Source organism: Lagopus muta, chromosome 6 (genome assembly GCF_023343835.1).
Source record: "Lagopus muta isolate bLagMut1 chromosome 6, bLagMut1 primary, whole genome shotgun sequence".
In the NCBI taxonomy this organism is placed as follows: domain Eukaryota; kingdom Metazoa; phylum Chordata; class Aves; order Galliformes; family Phasianidae; genus Lagopus; species Lagopus muta.
Window position 1 is genome coordinate 16617673 of NC_064438.1, and position 17378 is coordinate 16635050.

Genomic DNA, 17378 nt, shown 5'->3' on the forward strand with positions numbered 1-17378 from the left:
TTCTCCATCCAACTAATGACTATGTGGCCACGATATTCATTGGCATTGCTGAGCATATGCTGCTTTGCCTAGCAGTATTCTGATCCTGGGCATATACCATGTGCATTAGGCTAATAAGATAATTGCTGTGGACCCCTAAATTTTGTACAACCCTGCTTGCAAATATCCCTGCACAGCAAATAAAATTCATATATAATGCTTAGGCTTATTAAGTACAGATATTGCTAGACAAAGTAAAATTCTCCAACCTAATGCAAAACCCGTGAGGCTGAGATGTCAGCAACCGACCTGCATGCTTCCAATCCACCAACCTTATTTCCTGTGTTATGCAATATCTCTCAGACACAACTAATTGAAAGTCGAGTACTTCTGTGTAGCTCTAAGGATTAAGCAGCAGAAACTTAAATCGAATTTAATTAGAAGCTTTTTGCCTTTCATTTTTATTTCACAGATCTAAAGTACCAAGTACACTTACTTTATCATAACACAAGTTTAAACCTGCCAGGAGGCAAATAGTAAGGTCAGCCCTCATTGTTACAAAACCAGCAGACCAAAGAAAGCTGTAAAAGATGCTGCACGTATACTTTCTTTTTTTGCTGTAATGCTGCTTACAACTTCGAAGTATTTTGTCTTGCTTTTACCAACAGTGTCGTCTTTAGTACTAAACAGGAAACAAATACTAATAAACTAATTTGTAGTATATAAGGCTGGAAAGTGGAAAAATTAATAAATCATGCACAGTTCAAAATACAAGACAGGCTCCCTTTATTATTATTATTTTTAATACATACACCAGCTTCATCCTAGCCCTTTTCACTCTCATCCACTCTTGTAAAAAACAAAACAAAACAACACATCATAACTCACTGTTAATTCAAGTTTCCCTGAGATCTGAGTATAGAACAAGACAACTTCCTCTGAGGACTGAGAGGGTAACTTGTCTTCTCTTAGGCACAGCCAGACTCCAAGTTATGATTATTGTATTTCTCTGGTCAATAAGAGTTTGATCTGCAGATGGCCAGACTGACAAGTCCTTGTAACTGAGAATCCAAGAAATTCTGTGTAACAGTAAGCTATAGTAAGAGTCACAACTTGAAAAGACCAATATGCTACACTCATTGCTAACATTTTGTGTCATAATAAATCCTTAATTATAATCACACTCTTACAGCCACCCTCATTCTGCCAAGGATCCCTAAACAACCTGCCTGTCTTTCGCAGTGCTGGGTGACAGCATGGCTGAGCAGAACCAAATATATCTTCAAGAACTGTGAGAGGGACACGGCCTTCCCTCCTTCCCATCTCTCAAGAGAAGTATGGCTCTAAGATGCTACAACAGAACATATTCTGCTCCTCTCTCTGCCATGACCTTCATAAAAGCATCCAAGAGAGAAAGATAAAGGCAGCATTAGCACATCCCTTAAAGGAAAAGTACCATCTTATGCTGTTCTGGCACAACAGAATATTTTAACAGGAATTCAGCCTTTAAGTAAATTTTTTTACGCACAGTTTTGTGCAGGGAATGACAGAGGGAGAAAGCTCTCCAAAGAGAAAGAAACACAATTTACAATCTTTAAACAATTACACACAAGTGATGGAAGACTGAGTTTTACCTCACTAGCTGCCAGCCATCACAGCTTCTAACAGAAGGTTTATTTACTTCTTGTTGTTTTTTCAAAGTTGGGAAGGACAGTCAAAAGAAGTGAATTAATATATAAGGATTAGAAAACATCTTAAGAATCTCTCTTCATTTTCACACACCCACAGCTTGCAGCTTTATTCATAGGGTTAGGAAGCTTACATCATTCCATGGATTGAGCAAATACTGTATGCTGCAACATCAAACTTTTAGCTCATGTGCCACAGCTGACATTTAAAGCTATTAAATGAGCATTTTTATGATCAGTACATGTCTGCTTTCCTTTGCTCATTCATGTGCATGGCTGATCTATAGCAGCATTTCTGATTCAGTAAATTAGAGCCTCATAATGGTGCGCTGAAATACTACATAAGAAATACCAGCAGGCTCCAACGTAAGGAAAGATGCAACATTCTGTAATTGGTTAACTCTGCTCATCCTGGCAAAACAGGGATAAAAGAAGGAATCTTAGTCTGAAATAACTTTTTTTTTTTTTTTTTTTTTAAATGAGCTATCTCTCCAGGTAAGCTGCTACTCTGATATTGTAGCTAAGAATGTGCATTCTCTCAACACGTGGGAAGGAAAAATCATGCAGAAACAAAGGATTAATTATTTTTTCATATATATTACCATTGTGATTTTTTTTTCCTAGTGGTGTGCATAACTCTAGTGCCCATTTCAATAAATGTTGAAAAATATAAGAAATCCTCTCTCAGCTTTACAAGGACCCACAGCCTATTCACATCTATTGTAACCAGACAGAGTTGCTCAGGCTATTTTATAATTCAAGACAAACAGAAGCAAGACTAGCACTCATTATTGTGAGATTTCAAAGGTCCTCATCAGTCAGTGGGAGTGGAATGAGTAACTTCTGAAAGATACCCTTTAAATCAGTGTTAATAACAGTCTAATTTGCCAGAACTGCTATTAGTTTCTTTCCCAATTGTTAAGTCACTACACACTCAGTCTGTGCATGTCCTATATGATCCTAAGTTACCTGACTGACGTATACACATGTAGGGCAAAGCTGCACCACATTTACTTTAGAACTGGGAACCTAAATTAAATTTCTAGAGAATATATTCAACAGATTAAAAGTTTAAACAGCTAAGAACGTGTAATGATCACGGAAAGACCTCCTTTAACTACACGATCACTGCAAAACCTGAAGGAAACGCTCAAAATCAGTACAGCAAGGGTAAAGCTGTACACTATGCTTGATATTATGTAGTACTGAGAGATAAAGGCACGTAAAGTAATCTATCACACAACAAGCTGTAAAATATTTACATTTAAATGCAAAGTTGCTAGTAGAACTGCCATAGGAAAACATCTACATTTATTAGATAGACTTTTCAGAGTGCCTAGTACAACCTAGTACAAACGCCTTTGCAGACAGCCCTAAAGATACAGGTAATTGAAGCTTTAACCTGCCTGTAGACATTGATATAACAGGTTGTATGCCCATGTAATCAAGACCCAGTTTCATACTGACTGGCGTACAGCTGGCATGCACAGCGCTAGTTACAAAAAAATGAAATTATGACTCACAGGGAAAATTACAGTCGCACAGATTTCTGAGTGTGGCAAGCCTCGTAGAGCATACAGGCTTATTTGCATAATTAGCTTGTGCTTACACAACGTTCTCCATACTGTGCTGGCTTAAAACTGCATGTATCAGCACATCATTATTTATTGGCACAAGAAGGGCAGCAATTAAACAGGCCCTGTCGCTGTCGCACAGCAGAGCTCAGCGCTGCCCTCCGCTCCCTGTGAGGAGCTGCCGTGAGGCCTCCCCTCAGCTCCTCTGCTCTTGGCTGAGCACACCAGGCACCTCAGCCGCTCCTCACACCTTGCCCTCCAGACCTTTCACCGCCTTCACAGCCCTGCTCTGGATGCCCTCTGACAGTTTTATGTCCTCCTGGCATTGTGGCACTCACATGGCATGCAGTGCTGGAGGCGAGGCCCTGCAGAGCAGAGCGGGACAAGCCTCCGTTGTTCAGCAGCAGTGCTGGGCCTGGCGCATCCCCTTTGACAGCCAGGGCATGCTGCTGGCACACATCGACTTGCCACCAGCCAGAACAACAGAGCCCTTTCTGTGGGGCTGCTCTCCAGCCTCTCACCCCCTGCATCAGTGAATGCTGTCTCTAATACAGCTCAAAAATGCGGATAGAAGTAATCTGAGACACCTTAAATGAAAGGCCAACTGCCACTCTTGAATTCAATTTTGCACCCATAGTACAGCCTCCATAGAGAGAGGAACATGCTGCTATCCAATCTGTAGGTGGTAAGAATAGTGGTGGCTTGAATCATTTCTGCTACGGAAAGAATTGAATCTAGACAATCGTACTGCCATAGCAACTATGTGTTGGTGTACTGACACAACCATTACATTATGAAAAAGTGAAGAAATACCTCTTCCATCTCCCTTTTAGAAAGAAAACAAACATAAACCTTCTCTGAAAAGCACAGTCCAGCCAGTATGTCAAGTTTGTTACAAGCATGCCTATGGATCAGACTTCTTGGGCAACACAGCAGACAGGAAAAACTAAGATCCACCCTCAAATGGATGATAAGAGGAAAATTGCTGAGGCAGATCTCTACATGCACAGAAGTGTAACTCAGCAATTGAAGAGCGCTGGAATAACAGCAGAACACACCTACTGAGCCAGGTGTAGTCAACACCTTAAGAAAAGATACTTCAGGTGGCAAGCTGAAATATATTCACCTGTGTCATCAGATTTATTGCAGAGATTGTCTATTTCTTGTTGATTGCCCCATAACGGATATTTATTCTATTTTGTGACTTCTTTCATAAAGTTGTCTTCCAGCCAATTATTTAAGAATTTATGAAGTAACACTGAACAATACCCACAATTTCTTGCAAGACTGGGGGGGAGAAGAGAGGAATCAGCGAACAAGTCTTAACACAGGAATAATTTAATAATAATTTAATAATCTTTGTTGGAAAGAGTGCAGGGTTTTTGACTATGTTTTTGTCTCTAAAGTATCTGTACTCTCCGAAGTTTTCATTATTCAGAAAGGCTTGCCTTGAAACAAGCTTTTTTCTTTAGCAACAGGCTGAGTAACTGAATTGAATGTACATACAACGACCAGCTTAAGGCAAATGAATTTTGAGAACACAAACACAGTTGGTAGACAAACTGGACAATAACAAGGTTTTTAATTCCCTTTTTTTTCAAATAAAATTAAACTTTGAATTCCTGTGAGAATAGAGACATCGGGTTGCTGTTTAATAGGAAGCACAGCTCATACTCTGCACAACACTGTATTCACGCAAGTAGAACTCGATTCTGAACAACTGATGACACTTTTCTTTTACTTTGCAGTTCTTGCTGCCTTCCTTACTGTTAGGGCCCTCCGAAGCTTGGTACTTGTTGACTGTGTCACAGGGCGGCCATTTGTGCCACCCTGTGAGGGAAAGGACTCTCTGACACCTGTGGTAAGCTGACAATTTTGGTGTACACGTGTAAGAAAAAACACTACTAACAGAATCTTAGTATAAACTCCTAAAGAAAGCAATATTATGTGAATAGTTTCCCTGATTTCCTTCTTTCTTCCATGCATTCCTAATTATACATGTTGTCTTTTAGGGAGCATTACTGTTGCTAAGAACTCTAATGCCAACTAAAGTGGCTTGCTAACCTCTCATCAAGGGTTACACCAAACCCTTGAAGTTTCTGAACCATGTTAGAACAAGACAAAGGTTAATCAGTTTCATGTATGTTAATAACCGTTATGAAACAGATAAAGAGGTAAATCAATATTCACATAGAACAGCACACTGTTAGATCAGCTAAAGAGGCAAAAACATCTTGATTTAAATGAGGTTGCAAAAAACTGACTGAATAAATTACTACAGTCAAACAAATAGAATGTTGGCTAAATGGGCCAAAGAATCAGATTGATTCATGAGGCTGAGATCAGAAAGAACTACTTTGTGTTAGTCTTGTCTTCAGGGAATTTCAGCAGAAATCAAGCTCTAATCACGACAGCTATCATGTCCCATTGGTTAAAAAATAAAAAATAGTAAAAACATCACCAGAATCCTTAATACCAGAACAATAGTGCAGGTAATGAAACACCTGCATTCATCTTAAGAAAGTACTATCACTTAAATACTCCTTATAAAAATATTTCTACTCCTGCACGAAGTTGTGGATAACTGACCTTTGAGTTGGGAGCACAGAATTATTTTAGACTGTAGTAGTTAGAAAAGGCTTTCAAAGCACATTCTAAGTAGTTTTTGAACAACAGTACTTTTTAATCATAACCTTTTTCAATGATATGTATCAGCAATTATTGGGAAATAACCAAAATAATGTTACTAGGCCTGCACATACACACATAAGTTATAAATAAAGCCAACATTCTTAAAACAAAATAATTAATAAAATAAAAAAAGCAAGAAGAAAACGAAGTCCAAAATTCTTCTTAGGATCTTTACCTTATGAATTTGATAATATTTGTTACTTGGAAGAGGACTGCTGTTGTCTGAAGTTTGTAATGCGTGTAATTTAATCATCAGTGGGTTGCAGATATGTCTGGTTGTCCACAATAATTTTTCCCTTTAAGGTCTTCCCCTTTTTCCTTCCCTGAGCGGTTTGCCCACTGAAAGCCGAGGGCATAGAATTCTGGGTGTGAATGGCAGAGGAAAAGAATCACTTTTCTTCCACTTGGTCTTTGCTTTTATGGGCAAATTGTATAGTCACCACTGCAGACTACATTCATAGTTTCAGGACATTTAGGTGAATATAATACAATTCAGGTTTTGCTAGTAAGGGTCAACTGTATCCTACTGAACTAAATTTGTTATGATTCATATTAGAAAATGTTATAATTAAATCAAGAACAGACACATTAATCAGAGGTCATATACCCTTCCTAAGGAGACCTACTATGCCTTGTAATCATTATGCTTTCCGCTAGAAGCAGCTTTGCAGAACCTTAAGTATGGAGGGGCTAGGTCCTTCCCCTCCCTCTTGGAAGAGCCAAACAGCTTACAGGTACAAAACCTGTAAGAGTTAGTTCTTTGGGATGCTGAAATGGAGGGAAAAAAATTTGTAAAGGCCAGAGAGGACTGCATAGAATTACAGAATTAGGTATGATTTAATTGTTTTTCAGGATACAGGGATGGAGCCACAAATGTACTTAGTGACCTCATGGCTCATGTATGTAAATACTCATATGTCCTTGAAATCACTGGAAGGTATTTAGAGGGAAAATAATACATGTAAAAGTCAATAAAAGTAATAGAACCCTTGTGATCTGAACCCACCCCCCATTGCCTACATTTCCAAGGCTCGTTCAAAGTAGATCTACTGAAGCTAAGAATTTTAAAGCTAATCTAACATCAGCAAAAACACATAACACGTCAAATCAGAAAGCTAATCAGACAGCACACAATAAAATATATATATTTATACATATAAATTATACATACTATACAGACTTTTTGGACCATATTCAAATTAGGTCTTAGAGAAGTAAAATGCAGCATCCAGTTATCTACTTCCCCATGCATTTCACAAACAGCACAAGTTATAACACTTCAGTTAACTAGTAAGAGAAAGTGGTGCACATACGATCACTAGACACGACAACATACTGCAGGCCATCTTGCTCTTTGCATACTTACCAATCTTGGAATATCCCATGAAGATCCTCCCATCTTAATGTGTTCTGACTTCCTGCAGTTTGCTTTATCTAATTCCATTTTCACTGAGCCATTAAGCCCAAAATGCTAAGAATTGCCATTTAAACTTTCCCCATAATAAAGGAGTTGAGGTGTTTTATGCCCCACCTACACAGTAAATTGATCCAGCTGATTCAAGAGCTACGACTCCCAAATTTAAAGGCCCAGTTTGTCATGGCTCTGAATACTGAGTTTGAGAGCAGCAAAAAATAGAGATATCGTGGTTCAGAACAATGAAAAAAAAATATCTTTAATCCACTTCCCCACCCATCATTCTTACTGCAATTAGCTTCACCCAGTTCCCAAGTTCCTATGTCAGAAGCCACAAACACTCTGCTGATCTGTGCTGACTCTTTGCAGCAGTAGTTGTCTGGTGAAGAAATTCCCTTCAAGAGCTGCCAGCATCTATCCATGCAGATAGGCTTCAAGCCAGTGCTCCCCTGACTCTTTCAGTGAGCTGCAAGAACAGAAAGATAAAACATCATTTATGAGGAGACACTATTCAGCTTCCATTACAGAAAGAGTGCTTCTACATATCTTAATTGATACTTACTTCAAAATATCTACAAAAGCTCTGAGTAAAGTCTTGCTTTTATACTCAATGCCGTGCTTATCACAAAGGGCTTTCACCAAAGGAGCTGCTTTCCAGTAGTTGTGTCGAGGCATTGTGGGAAAAAGGCTGCAGAATTCAATGACACACAGTTATTGAAAGACTTGGCTTGCAAAATGCCCTGTACCCATTGTTCAAATTACTTCCCAATCATCTCCCAGAATGAGAGCAAAAGATTTTCTGATGAATGTAGTTTTATTTGAGATAACACAGCCTTTCTCACTTCTAAGTGCCCATTATTATCACACTTCTCCCCATAGTCATACTCACTGGTGCTCAATTTGGAAGTTCAAGTGCCCGGTGAACCAGTCATTGAAGAAAGATTGGTTCACATTACATGTTGCATGAAGCTGGGAGGAAAAAAGACAATGATTTAGATCTTATTTTTCTGGAAGTCTAGATAATTACACCTTAACAATCACCTTTGTCTAGCATAACAGACAACTTTTAGTGTCAGAGATTATTGCCTTAATTGACCTGAAGAATTAAACAAATTCTAGCTTAAAATGGATTCTTGGAATAGAGGTCAATTTGGGTAGATTTTGCCTTAGGAAGAATAGTTTTTTTCACTGATGTGCACACAGGCCTGACTGATACTATGGGATGACAGGACCTTAGTGTATAATTGAGAACTGCAGGCCCATGGCTTCCAGAAGAAAGAGAATTCTCACCTGAGTAGATACCCAGTCATTGTTCTTGTCATAATCAATGTGCATTGGAATGTGGTTCATCTGCGAGACCCAAATAAACCATGTACTCTCTAGGTACCTGACCAGATAAACATAGAAACACACTTAATGTATCTAATTGCATCCAAACTTGCCATTAAAGCAGACATTTTGACATCTGACACAAAAAAAGGGCTGTGCAGGGAGTAGGGGCTGAGAGCTTTTCAGTGGCAGTTATCAAGACTCAAAAAAGTAATGGTCTTAAAATATCTATCTATCTACCCAGCCTCTTGTAAGACTTATCTTACAGAGCACACTTGTAAAATTCAGCATTTTCTATTCCATTCCTTTGCCTCTTAAATTTTGGGGGACTTGCCTCCTAACTTTCTTTTGAGCCATGAAATCTGTCATTGCAGAGGTCCTTGAGCAGCCTCCCTCCACCCCCAACTTGTAATGATTTTCTTGGCTCACTACTTATTTATGAGCAAACTTTAATTTTGTAAAGTCTGACCAGTATGAGTTGTACGACTATTTTAGTTATTTCCATTGACACTCGATATTGTTTACCAATATTAGTCATGGGGACTTTGAGTATGCTGTGTGTTACCTGGACATCCAGTAGTACACCATGAAATTGTTAAATCCCATTAAAGGAATATACATGAGGCAGACTCGGATGTTGTAAGACACCACCAGTAACAGCTCCTGTTAAAAAAAAGAAAAAGATGATGCCTTTTTTGAAGATATCCCTCATTTCCTCTTCTTCACATTATTTCAGCATAACAGATGTTCTTCCTATGATCTCTTACTTATCAAGTGTGACTCCATGCAATCATTCAGCCTCCTGTGTGTATCCCTGAAATATTCTCAGAGCACTAACTTTAAAATCATTAACTAAACGTATGTAATCCCACTCTGTCTAGGTCCCTTACTTTTCTGTTAGCTTTTATCTACCTGCTGTGATGTTAAAAGTCATCTCCTGACAAATTCACTCTGGACTTGTTGAGATAAGCATTCCTACTGCAGCAGCCTAAAAAAAAACCTTTTTTATTCCAAACAACATAGTCACCTTGGTTGAAATTTGACATAGCCACCTGGAAGTGCTAGGGGTCAGCCTTAGTAGGCAGCTAAGCACTACACAGCTCCTCGCTCACTTCCCCATCCCTGGGAGATGGGAGAAGAGGAAAGGAAGAGTAAAAGCAAGAAATTCTGTGGGTCAAGATATAAACTGCTTAATAACTGGACATGGAAGACGGAAAAAAAAATACACAGTGAAGCAAGAGATGCAAAAGCAATCACTCACCTCCTCCCACAGGTTGAAGTAGACTGATGTCCAGCCAGTTCCCAAGCAAAAGATGACTAATCTCCCTAAATCTCTTTTTTCCCCTTTTTATTGCTGAGCATGACATTTTATGGCATGAATAGCTCTTTGGTTAGTTTGGGACATCTGCCTGGTTGCAACCCCTCCTCTCACACTCTTACACTAATCACTGACAGAAGGCAGAGTGAGAAACAGAGGTCTTGATGCTGCACAGAAGCTGTTTAGCCATAGCTAAAAGTGTGGTGACAGCACTGGTTTACTCACAAGTCTAAAACAGCACTGTATGAGCTGCCATGAGGAAAATTAACTCCAACCTATCCACAGACAGTACAAGTGGTGACATTTTTGAAAGATTTCTAGACAGTGTAATCGGTGCTTACCAACCACTTTCTCTTCCTGATTGCAAAGTAGAATGTGGACAGCTGGAAGAAGGGTATAAGTGCAAGTGGGGCCAATACTGCAGGAAAGAATGAAAACAGAGAGATGTTTATAACTTCGCTGCAATATAAATCTTTCAGAAATGTTCTCCTCTGCAGTGAGAGGAAAACTTGCTGGTTTCCATTTGCAGTAGCTTTCATGTGCCCACATAATCTGTTCATTTCACTTCAGCGCCCTTCATTTCTTCATTTCTTTCCCATTTAATTTTCTTTCCCATCCCTTACACCTGAATGACACTTATGTTGTTACCAACCATCACGTAGTAGGGGAAGTACCTCCTCACGTGAAGAAATGTCCCTAATTTTAGAGATTTTAGGATCTCCCTAGTGTTGTGATTGTCTCTGAAGCTGTGATTTCAATGGGAAAAATCTTTAAACCTTCTACTTTGGGAAGGAGACGAAGTTGGAGTTCTGTGGCGATGTACCTACAGCATTATAGGAAAGCAGAGATACTCACAGCTGAAATACTTGTGCTGATAATTGTAAGGCATGAACTTCTTCTTCTTTTTTCCAAGCTGAAAAAAAAAAAAAGAACACTGTAATGATCTAGTTGCAGAACTGAGATCCTTCATAAATGCTTATTCTTACCTAATGAACACATCAAGAACTACCTATTAAATCTCTTTAATCCAAAAGCAGGCACTGAAGGTCTGAAGCAGTGGAAAGAAATATCTTATTTGAGCCTCTGTATCAAGATATCAATATGTGTTGATGCCAGAACACAACAGTTTCTGTGGAGAGTTCCAAAACTCATAGTAGGGTACAAAAATATACAAAAATAACAAAAAAAAACCAAAAGGCATTTGAATTTTGCAGGGGAAGATTCCAGTGGTAGCAATGAGATTCAGTGTAATCGTGTTCAGACATTCACCACAGAGTGCTTAAATCATCTGTGCTTGGGGAGGAAGAGGTTATTCAGGTGAAGAGTGAAAACTGAGATGGGAAACAGTGGGTGATGAACGCAGGATGTGTCTGCTGAGAAAACTGCGCCTAAATTTCTGTATCAGATGAGCTATGGGCTGAAGACATCCAACAAAATGAAACCACTGAAATGGGCTTTCTGCCCATCCACAGTGCATCTGACTCATTTCTGTTAAAAGCTGGAAGAGATGAGAACTAGTTTCCTGCACTTACATTTCCATCCAAGCCAATCTAGCACAGGGACAGATACCTCACTCTAGATACTGCACGCTCAAGTTGATGCTATCAGACATCTTTCAGAAGGTCACTGTCTAGATGCTCTCATGTTGCAGCTAACAGTTTGCTATTAATAAATACTTTGCATAAACTCTCTTCCCAGGAGTCTTCCTGAGACAGCAGAGCTGGAATTTTCCACATGCATTGTAAAGATTTCATTGCTTATTACCCTCTAATGGAGAGTGACGCATTATTTACAGAGAATGCTTATCTAAGCAAGAGGTCATTTCTTCATTCCATGAGTAAACTGAATTGCTGATGAAAGAAAAGGCAGGAGATCTTACCTACCCTGATACCTGAAATCCTGGGAAAGAGGGGGAGCTGTGATTATGGATTTATTTTTATGAGATTAAAAAAAGAAAAAAAAAAGGGGAGGGGGATTAAGAACTAATTTATATGCTTGTGTTTTGTGCATAGCAGCTACACTGGTGCTGAAGGATTTAGGTATGCCAAGCAGGTCCTACAACCAAAAGGACCTAGAGGGAACATCTGACTCAATATCTACAATATCACTAAAATCATCTAACACTAATCAAGTGGACTGACTCATTGTTTGGAAGGCCTTCGAGGTACTTACCCTGCTCTTCGAGCAACACAGAGAACTTAACTACTGATTTTAAGAGTTTGCGGCCTAAGCATCATGATAACCAGGCCCCAGGTTGGTACTTAAGTAAGATATCTTGAACTTGAACCTTAGTGAGAATGCATCCAGCAAGGATCTCCTCCTGGGAGAGTGGGAGTCAGAGCAATCTGACTGTGAGACTCTCAGACCATCCAACACTTTGGAAATTACTGAATCATAGAATTGTTTGATTTGGAAAGGACTCGTGAAGGCTGTCTAGTCCAACTCCCCTGCAAGGAACAGCAACACCTATAGCTAAATCAGGGTGCTTGGATCCCTGTCCAGCCTGACCTTGGAGGTCTCCAGGGATGGGGCATCCACCACCTCTCTGGGCAACCTGTTCCAGTGCCTCACTACCATTATTGTAATAAAATTTCTTTCTTATATCCAATCTAAATTTGTCCACTTTTAGTTTGAAACCATTTCCCCATTTTTCATACAAATTTAGGCAGAAAGACATAATTCAGGTTATTATACTTCAGTTCTGTCTTTTTTGCCAAAGGTCCTCTAGATCCATACCCACCTCTACAGAGAGTGTCTTTCCCAAGCTGAACAGGAGAGGGTGCATGTTGAGGTCGGGGTCCTTGCGGAAGCAGTTGGGTTTAGCGTGGTGCTGATTGTGCAGATGATTCCACCAGCTGGCAGGTAAACCCTGCAGAAAAAGCCAAATACTGGGGATTTAAATAGAACTCCATCACTGATCATTATTGTCAACCTATCACTGACAACTGCACTATATTTTCCTCACAGGTAATGCTGTCTGAATGTAGAGTCACTCCCATTCATTATTTAGTCCAGATTAGGCCCAGAGAATATTCTCACAGTAAGGCAATTACCTTCAGGGTATTTATCACAATGATCTGCAGCAGATGGTTCCATTTAGGCTTCCTAAAGACAGAGCAGTGCCCCAGATCGTGTTGGAACCAGCCCATCTGGATCTAGAAGACAAAAGAATCGCCAGGGATTCAGAATCACAGCAGTGTTGTACTAATTTGCTCCCGGGAGTCTTCTTAGTACCATGGCATGAGATCATCTCCTCTGATCTGGGGAAGAATTACATGCAGTGCTATCTGCTCATGCTGAGAACTTCCTTTCAGACCACTGCCTATTAAAGATGCTCAATGCCAGATATTGATTTTGTTGTACAGCAAAAAATCATTACAATGAGTTTGACTCTTAGAGCATACAAGTCTCTTGTTCCCATAAAAAAGTATATATAATTTCCAAGTAACAATCTAGAAACTGCAATAATTTCCAAATCCAGAGCCTCATTGCACTTCACAGCAGAAAACTGTTCTGAATTAATGAATGGGGTTGGCGCATGACAGACCAAACATCAGAGCCATCAGACAGTAAACAGAACTTGGAACCAGAAATGGAATTGAGAATGAGATATTCCCTCTTCTGTCGGGGTGAGTGATTAGATCAGCCCATCCCATCTTATAAAGCTGCCTACTTAACCTCACAACACCACACCAGTCAGAGTGAAAAGGTTTTCAGCAAACCTAGGCTTGCTGAAAGCAATAAAAACTGCTTGTTGTCTTCAATCAGCTTATTAGATCTAAGAGGACATAGTAAGTCAGTGACTGGAAGATGAACATTTCATTGATCCTCTCCATGGGATGAAACAAACACGTCCACACCATTGAATTGTTGTCAGTGGTTTACCTGAGCAATGGTGAAGAATGCCATGCCAACAACGAAGGGCATTAATGATATCCCAAAGTACCAGACTGTCAGCCAGGATGCAGCATCCAGTACCAGGATGTGAAGGAAAATCAGGGAGAAAAAGGTGGAATCTGGATTCAGAAGTCCCATCTTCTCAACAGTGCAGCGCAGCTCACGGAAGTCTTCTAAAAGTGATTTCTGTGGGTAAAAGAAGTATTAATGTGCTAGCTACTTTGAAAATGCAATACAGCAGATCCAGGAATCCTGGAGTGGCCATGGAAACATTCAAGTTCATGCTGGATGGGCTCTGAGCATCCTGATCCAGCTGTAGGTGTCACTGTTCATTGCAGGGAATGTTGGACCAGATGGCCTTTAAGGGTCTCTTCCAACTCAGACGATTCCATGATTCTAAGTCAGTGGAGATACTTCATCAGTGGGGTGTCTTCACAAGAATGAGCGCAAGATCAATAGATCTCAGCTTTGCTTTGACACTCGAAACAAGTTGCTGACGGGCTGTGTCAGTGAGCCATCACAATGGGAAGAACTGATCAGATACTGGTACTCTGGAGCCCATTCCTCACACCCAAGTATGAATCTAGCTTTTTTGGGACAGTGCTATGTGTTTCCATGCATGACTATGGCAGCTACCTCCCCACCCAGCCTAGGGCACAATGTCAGTTATATTGTCCCAGAAATTATATCTACCCCTCTTTTGTATTTCTCCTCCCATGCAGTACCCCAAGTCATGTCACAGTTAGTTTCTAGGACACTCACCTTTTTGTTAGACTCAAAGCTGGGTTGATCTGGTGCCAGTTCCCCAATCAGCAGAGACTTCAAGTATTTCTTCACCAGAGCCTTATCACTGTGAAATGCTACAAAGGCATCCTACAAATCAATACACAGATAAGAAAGGTATACTGCTAAATTCAGATGGCCAAGTCTACATTTTCCCATATCATTGATATAATACATAATCCTGATTCCTTTTCTTTCCCAAAGACCTTCAGAGCTCTGTTCCTTCAGTTGTTCCTGTAGTGCTTTGCCATCAGCTGGAGCTAGGCCCAAGGAAGCTGGAGAAGTTTCAAGAAACTAGATGTCATATAAGTATCTGGGTGAGGCTGGTAATGAGTACGAAAGTGTTTGATGAAGAACTATTTGCAGAGGGAAACATTCTCTTTCATCTGTCTCTTTCAACACCATCCTTCCTTAGAAGGCTTCAGCCAGCAGCCCTGCCCTGTGGATGGGACCCAGGAGTAGGAAAACACATCAGTGAGGTGTCTCTTCGCCACACTTCGGAAAATACAATGATGTTGTTAAAACCCTGCCTTTATCACAGTAGTATCAATGGAAATAAACATATACAGGGCTATCTAGCTTTCTCTTACAGTTGCCTGTTTTGAGATTAATTGACATTTTGGGCAACGGAGTAACACAAGTGACACAAACATATTTGTTCAAGAACCATTCATAGTACCAGTTTCAAAAGGAAATATAAACTATGGGATAAAGGAAACAGAAAGCCCCAGATAAATCACAGCTCTTCTTCAACTTATCTCCTCAGTGGATTTCCCAGAGGGAAGGTGAAGAAGCTGGCCATGCTCCTTTATCTTCCAGAGTCAATATTGCAAAACCCTCAGTGTCTGACCAGTCACATCCACACAAATTTTCTCTCTGCAATAAACTGAGGTAATCTTTTAGTCATGACACAAAAATTTTTGCACACTTCCAGACAAGAAGAGGATTTTCCTTGTGCAGTTTGGCATTCCTCTTGAGTCTGACTTCAGAAAAGGCCCATCTCTGAGCACTTTACTCAAGTCAGAGAAAAGTGATGTTTCGAACAGATGAGATTTCTACAGACATCTCATGGCCCTTTGTCTCAGGGAATAATTAGAAATTATGCCCAGATCCAGTGGTCTGGGGAAATCTTTCTGCTATGAGTCTGTGTTCTCTCTGCAACTACCTTACTTTACCACCTTACAAGAGATTACTTTAAAGGACTATCATCTGCAATGGTCCTTACTTCCCAAACTTGACAGGAGTGTAACATTCTGCAAAGAGTATTGTTTATATTTGCAAAGTAATGCATATAGAGGAAGATAATTCTCACCATATCTTTAAAATGAGCTCTAGGTTGCTCAAGAGTGCTTGGAAAACATCTTGGACTTTACGTTTGAGAAGAGAATGAAGGAGATCCAAAAGGGTTTTTTCCTTCACTTGAGAACACTCAAAACTCAAAACTGAGGAACAGAAGGAACAGCCTACTTTCTCGAAGCCAGAAAATCTGTCATGACAAGAGTTAAATTTGGGTCCCCTCACTACACGTTTATATTGTAATCCTGGTCTTGTTTCTGAGAGTTCAGAAATTCAGTATCAACCCTTAATAAATAATCTGTGAAATCTGCTTAAAAATTATCATCTCTTTCAACAGTTAAAAAACTCAGTGAGATCCTCTAAGTCAAAGATTTTTGCAAGTGTCTCTAGAACATCTACTTTCAGATGGACTATCTGTAGAAAGTTTCCTCGTTTTCTGCAGCCAAATGTCATTCTGTTGATTTCTCAGTTGTTTTTCTTGTATTTTATTCTTCTTAGAATTTTTGTTCAAGACCTTCTTTTCCATCACTCGTTCAAAATAGAGTCCTTACCTTGGTTACTTTCTTTCCTTGCTCCACTGGCCCCAGAATTAATTCCTCTTTATCTCTGAACATTACCTCCTCCTTATTCATCCCCTTGTTCTATTTTTGATTATCCTTGGCTTCTATCATATCTGGAAGCGTTCAGACATTAAAACAGCAGTATGCACTGAGTGTACCACTTCCCAATCTCTTCCCTTTCACTCAACTGCAACAGAAAGACTTTGCAGATACTTGGAAGACAGCCTTTGGATAGATTTTGCAGATACTTTGGAAGACAGTATGCATGTGCACTGTTTACATTTTAATGTAATGAACCTGAACAGAGCTTTATAATTTACACAGCAGTTAACTCTGATCTTGAGGGTAACCTGGAAGGTACTTTTACAAGCAGCACAGATACATCCACTACCTTATCGTAGAATCACAGAATGGTTTGGGTTGGAAGGAACCTCCAAGATCACTGAGCTCCAACCTCTGCTGTGAGCTGGTTGCCACCCACCAGATCACGCTGCCCAGAGCCCCATCCAACCCAGCCTTCTCTGACTGAGCATGGTGTCAACCATTACAAGTGTTCTCCACTGGAGTCCAACCGTGTCCTCCTGTCCTGGCACTGGAACCACATTCCTCCACTCCATCCCTAGATCTTACCGTTGCATCTTGTCCGGCATAGTGGCCAATAACCCGGCTGCCTCCAGGGTGCCGTCTGGAAAAACTACTGACGTCGTAAACATTCCTGTCAATCACCAGCCACTGCTCCTTACTTGGGCCACGGCCGTTGTGGATTCGGATCTCTTCCCAAGTGAAAAGCTGAAGAAAGGTTGAAACAGGTTTCCTTTCCTTTACTGTGGAGCCAGTCTGTGGAGCCAT

General features: G+C 40.1%; 1 protein-coding gene across 1 annotated transcript; it reads right to left on the reverse strand.

Moving 5' to 3' along the window:
* Positions 1 to 7118: 7118 nt before the first annotated feature.
* Positions 7119 to 17378, reverse strand: LOC125695385 (acyl-CoA (8-3)-desaturase-like). The gene is made up of 12 exons (XM_048949738.1): positions 17160 to 17378; positions 14653 to 14763; positions 13879 to 14076; positions 13047 to 13148; positions 12734 to 12862; positions 10849 to 10906; positions 10335 to 10411; positions 9241 to 9338; positions 8637 to 8733; positions 8236 to 8315; positions 7909 to 8034; positions 7119 to 7812 (listed from the first exon to the last, which is right to left on the reverse strand). The coding sequence occupies exons 1-12, from the start codon at positions 17376 to 17378 to the stop codon at positions 7761 to 7763; spliced, it is 1347 nt and encodes a 448-aa protein (XP_048805695.1). The 3' UTR covers positions 7119 to 7760.

What these genes read in the sequence shown, in the direction of transcription:
- LOC125695385 (XM_048949738.1), bottom strand. Translation starts at nt 17,378, where the DNA reads ATGGCTCCACAGACTGGCTCCACAGTAAAGGAAAGGAAACCTGTTTCA. An exon ending in TTGTGATAAATACCCTGAAG is followed by an intron (nt 12,863 to 13,046) that starts GTAATTGCCTTA and finishes CTTTTTCTGCAG; the next exon opens with GGTTTACCTGCCAGCTGGTG. An exon ending in TCAGCACAAGTATTTCAGCT is followed by an intron (nt 10,412 to 10,848) that starts GTGAGTATCTCT and finishes TCTTTCCTGCAG; the next exon opens with TATTGGCCCCACTTGCACTT.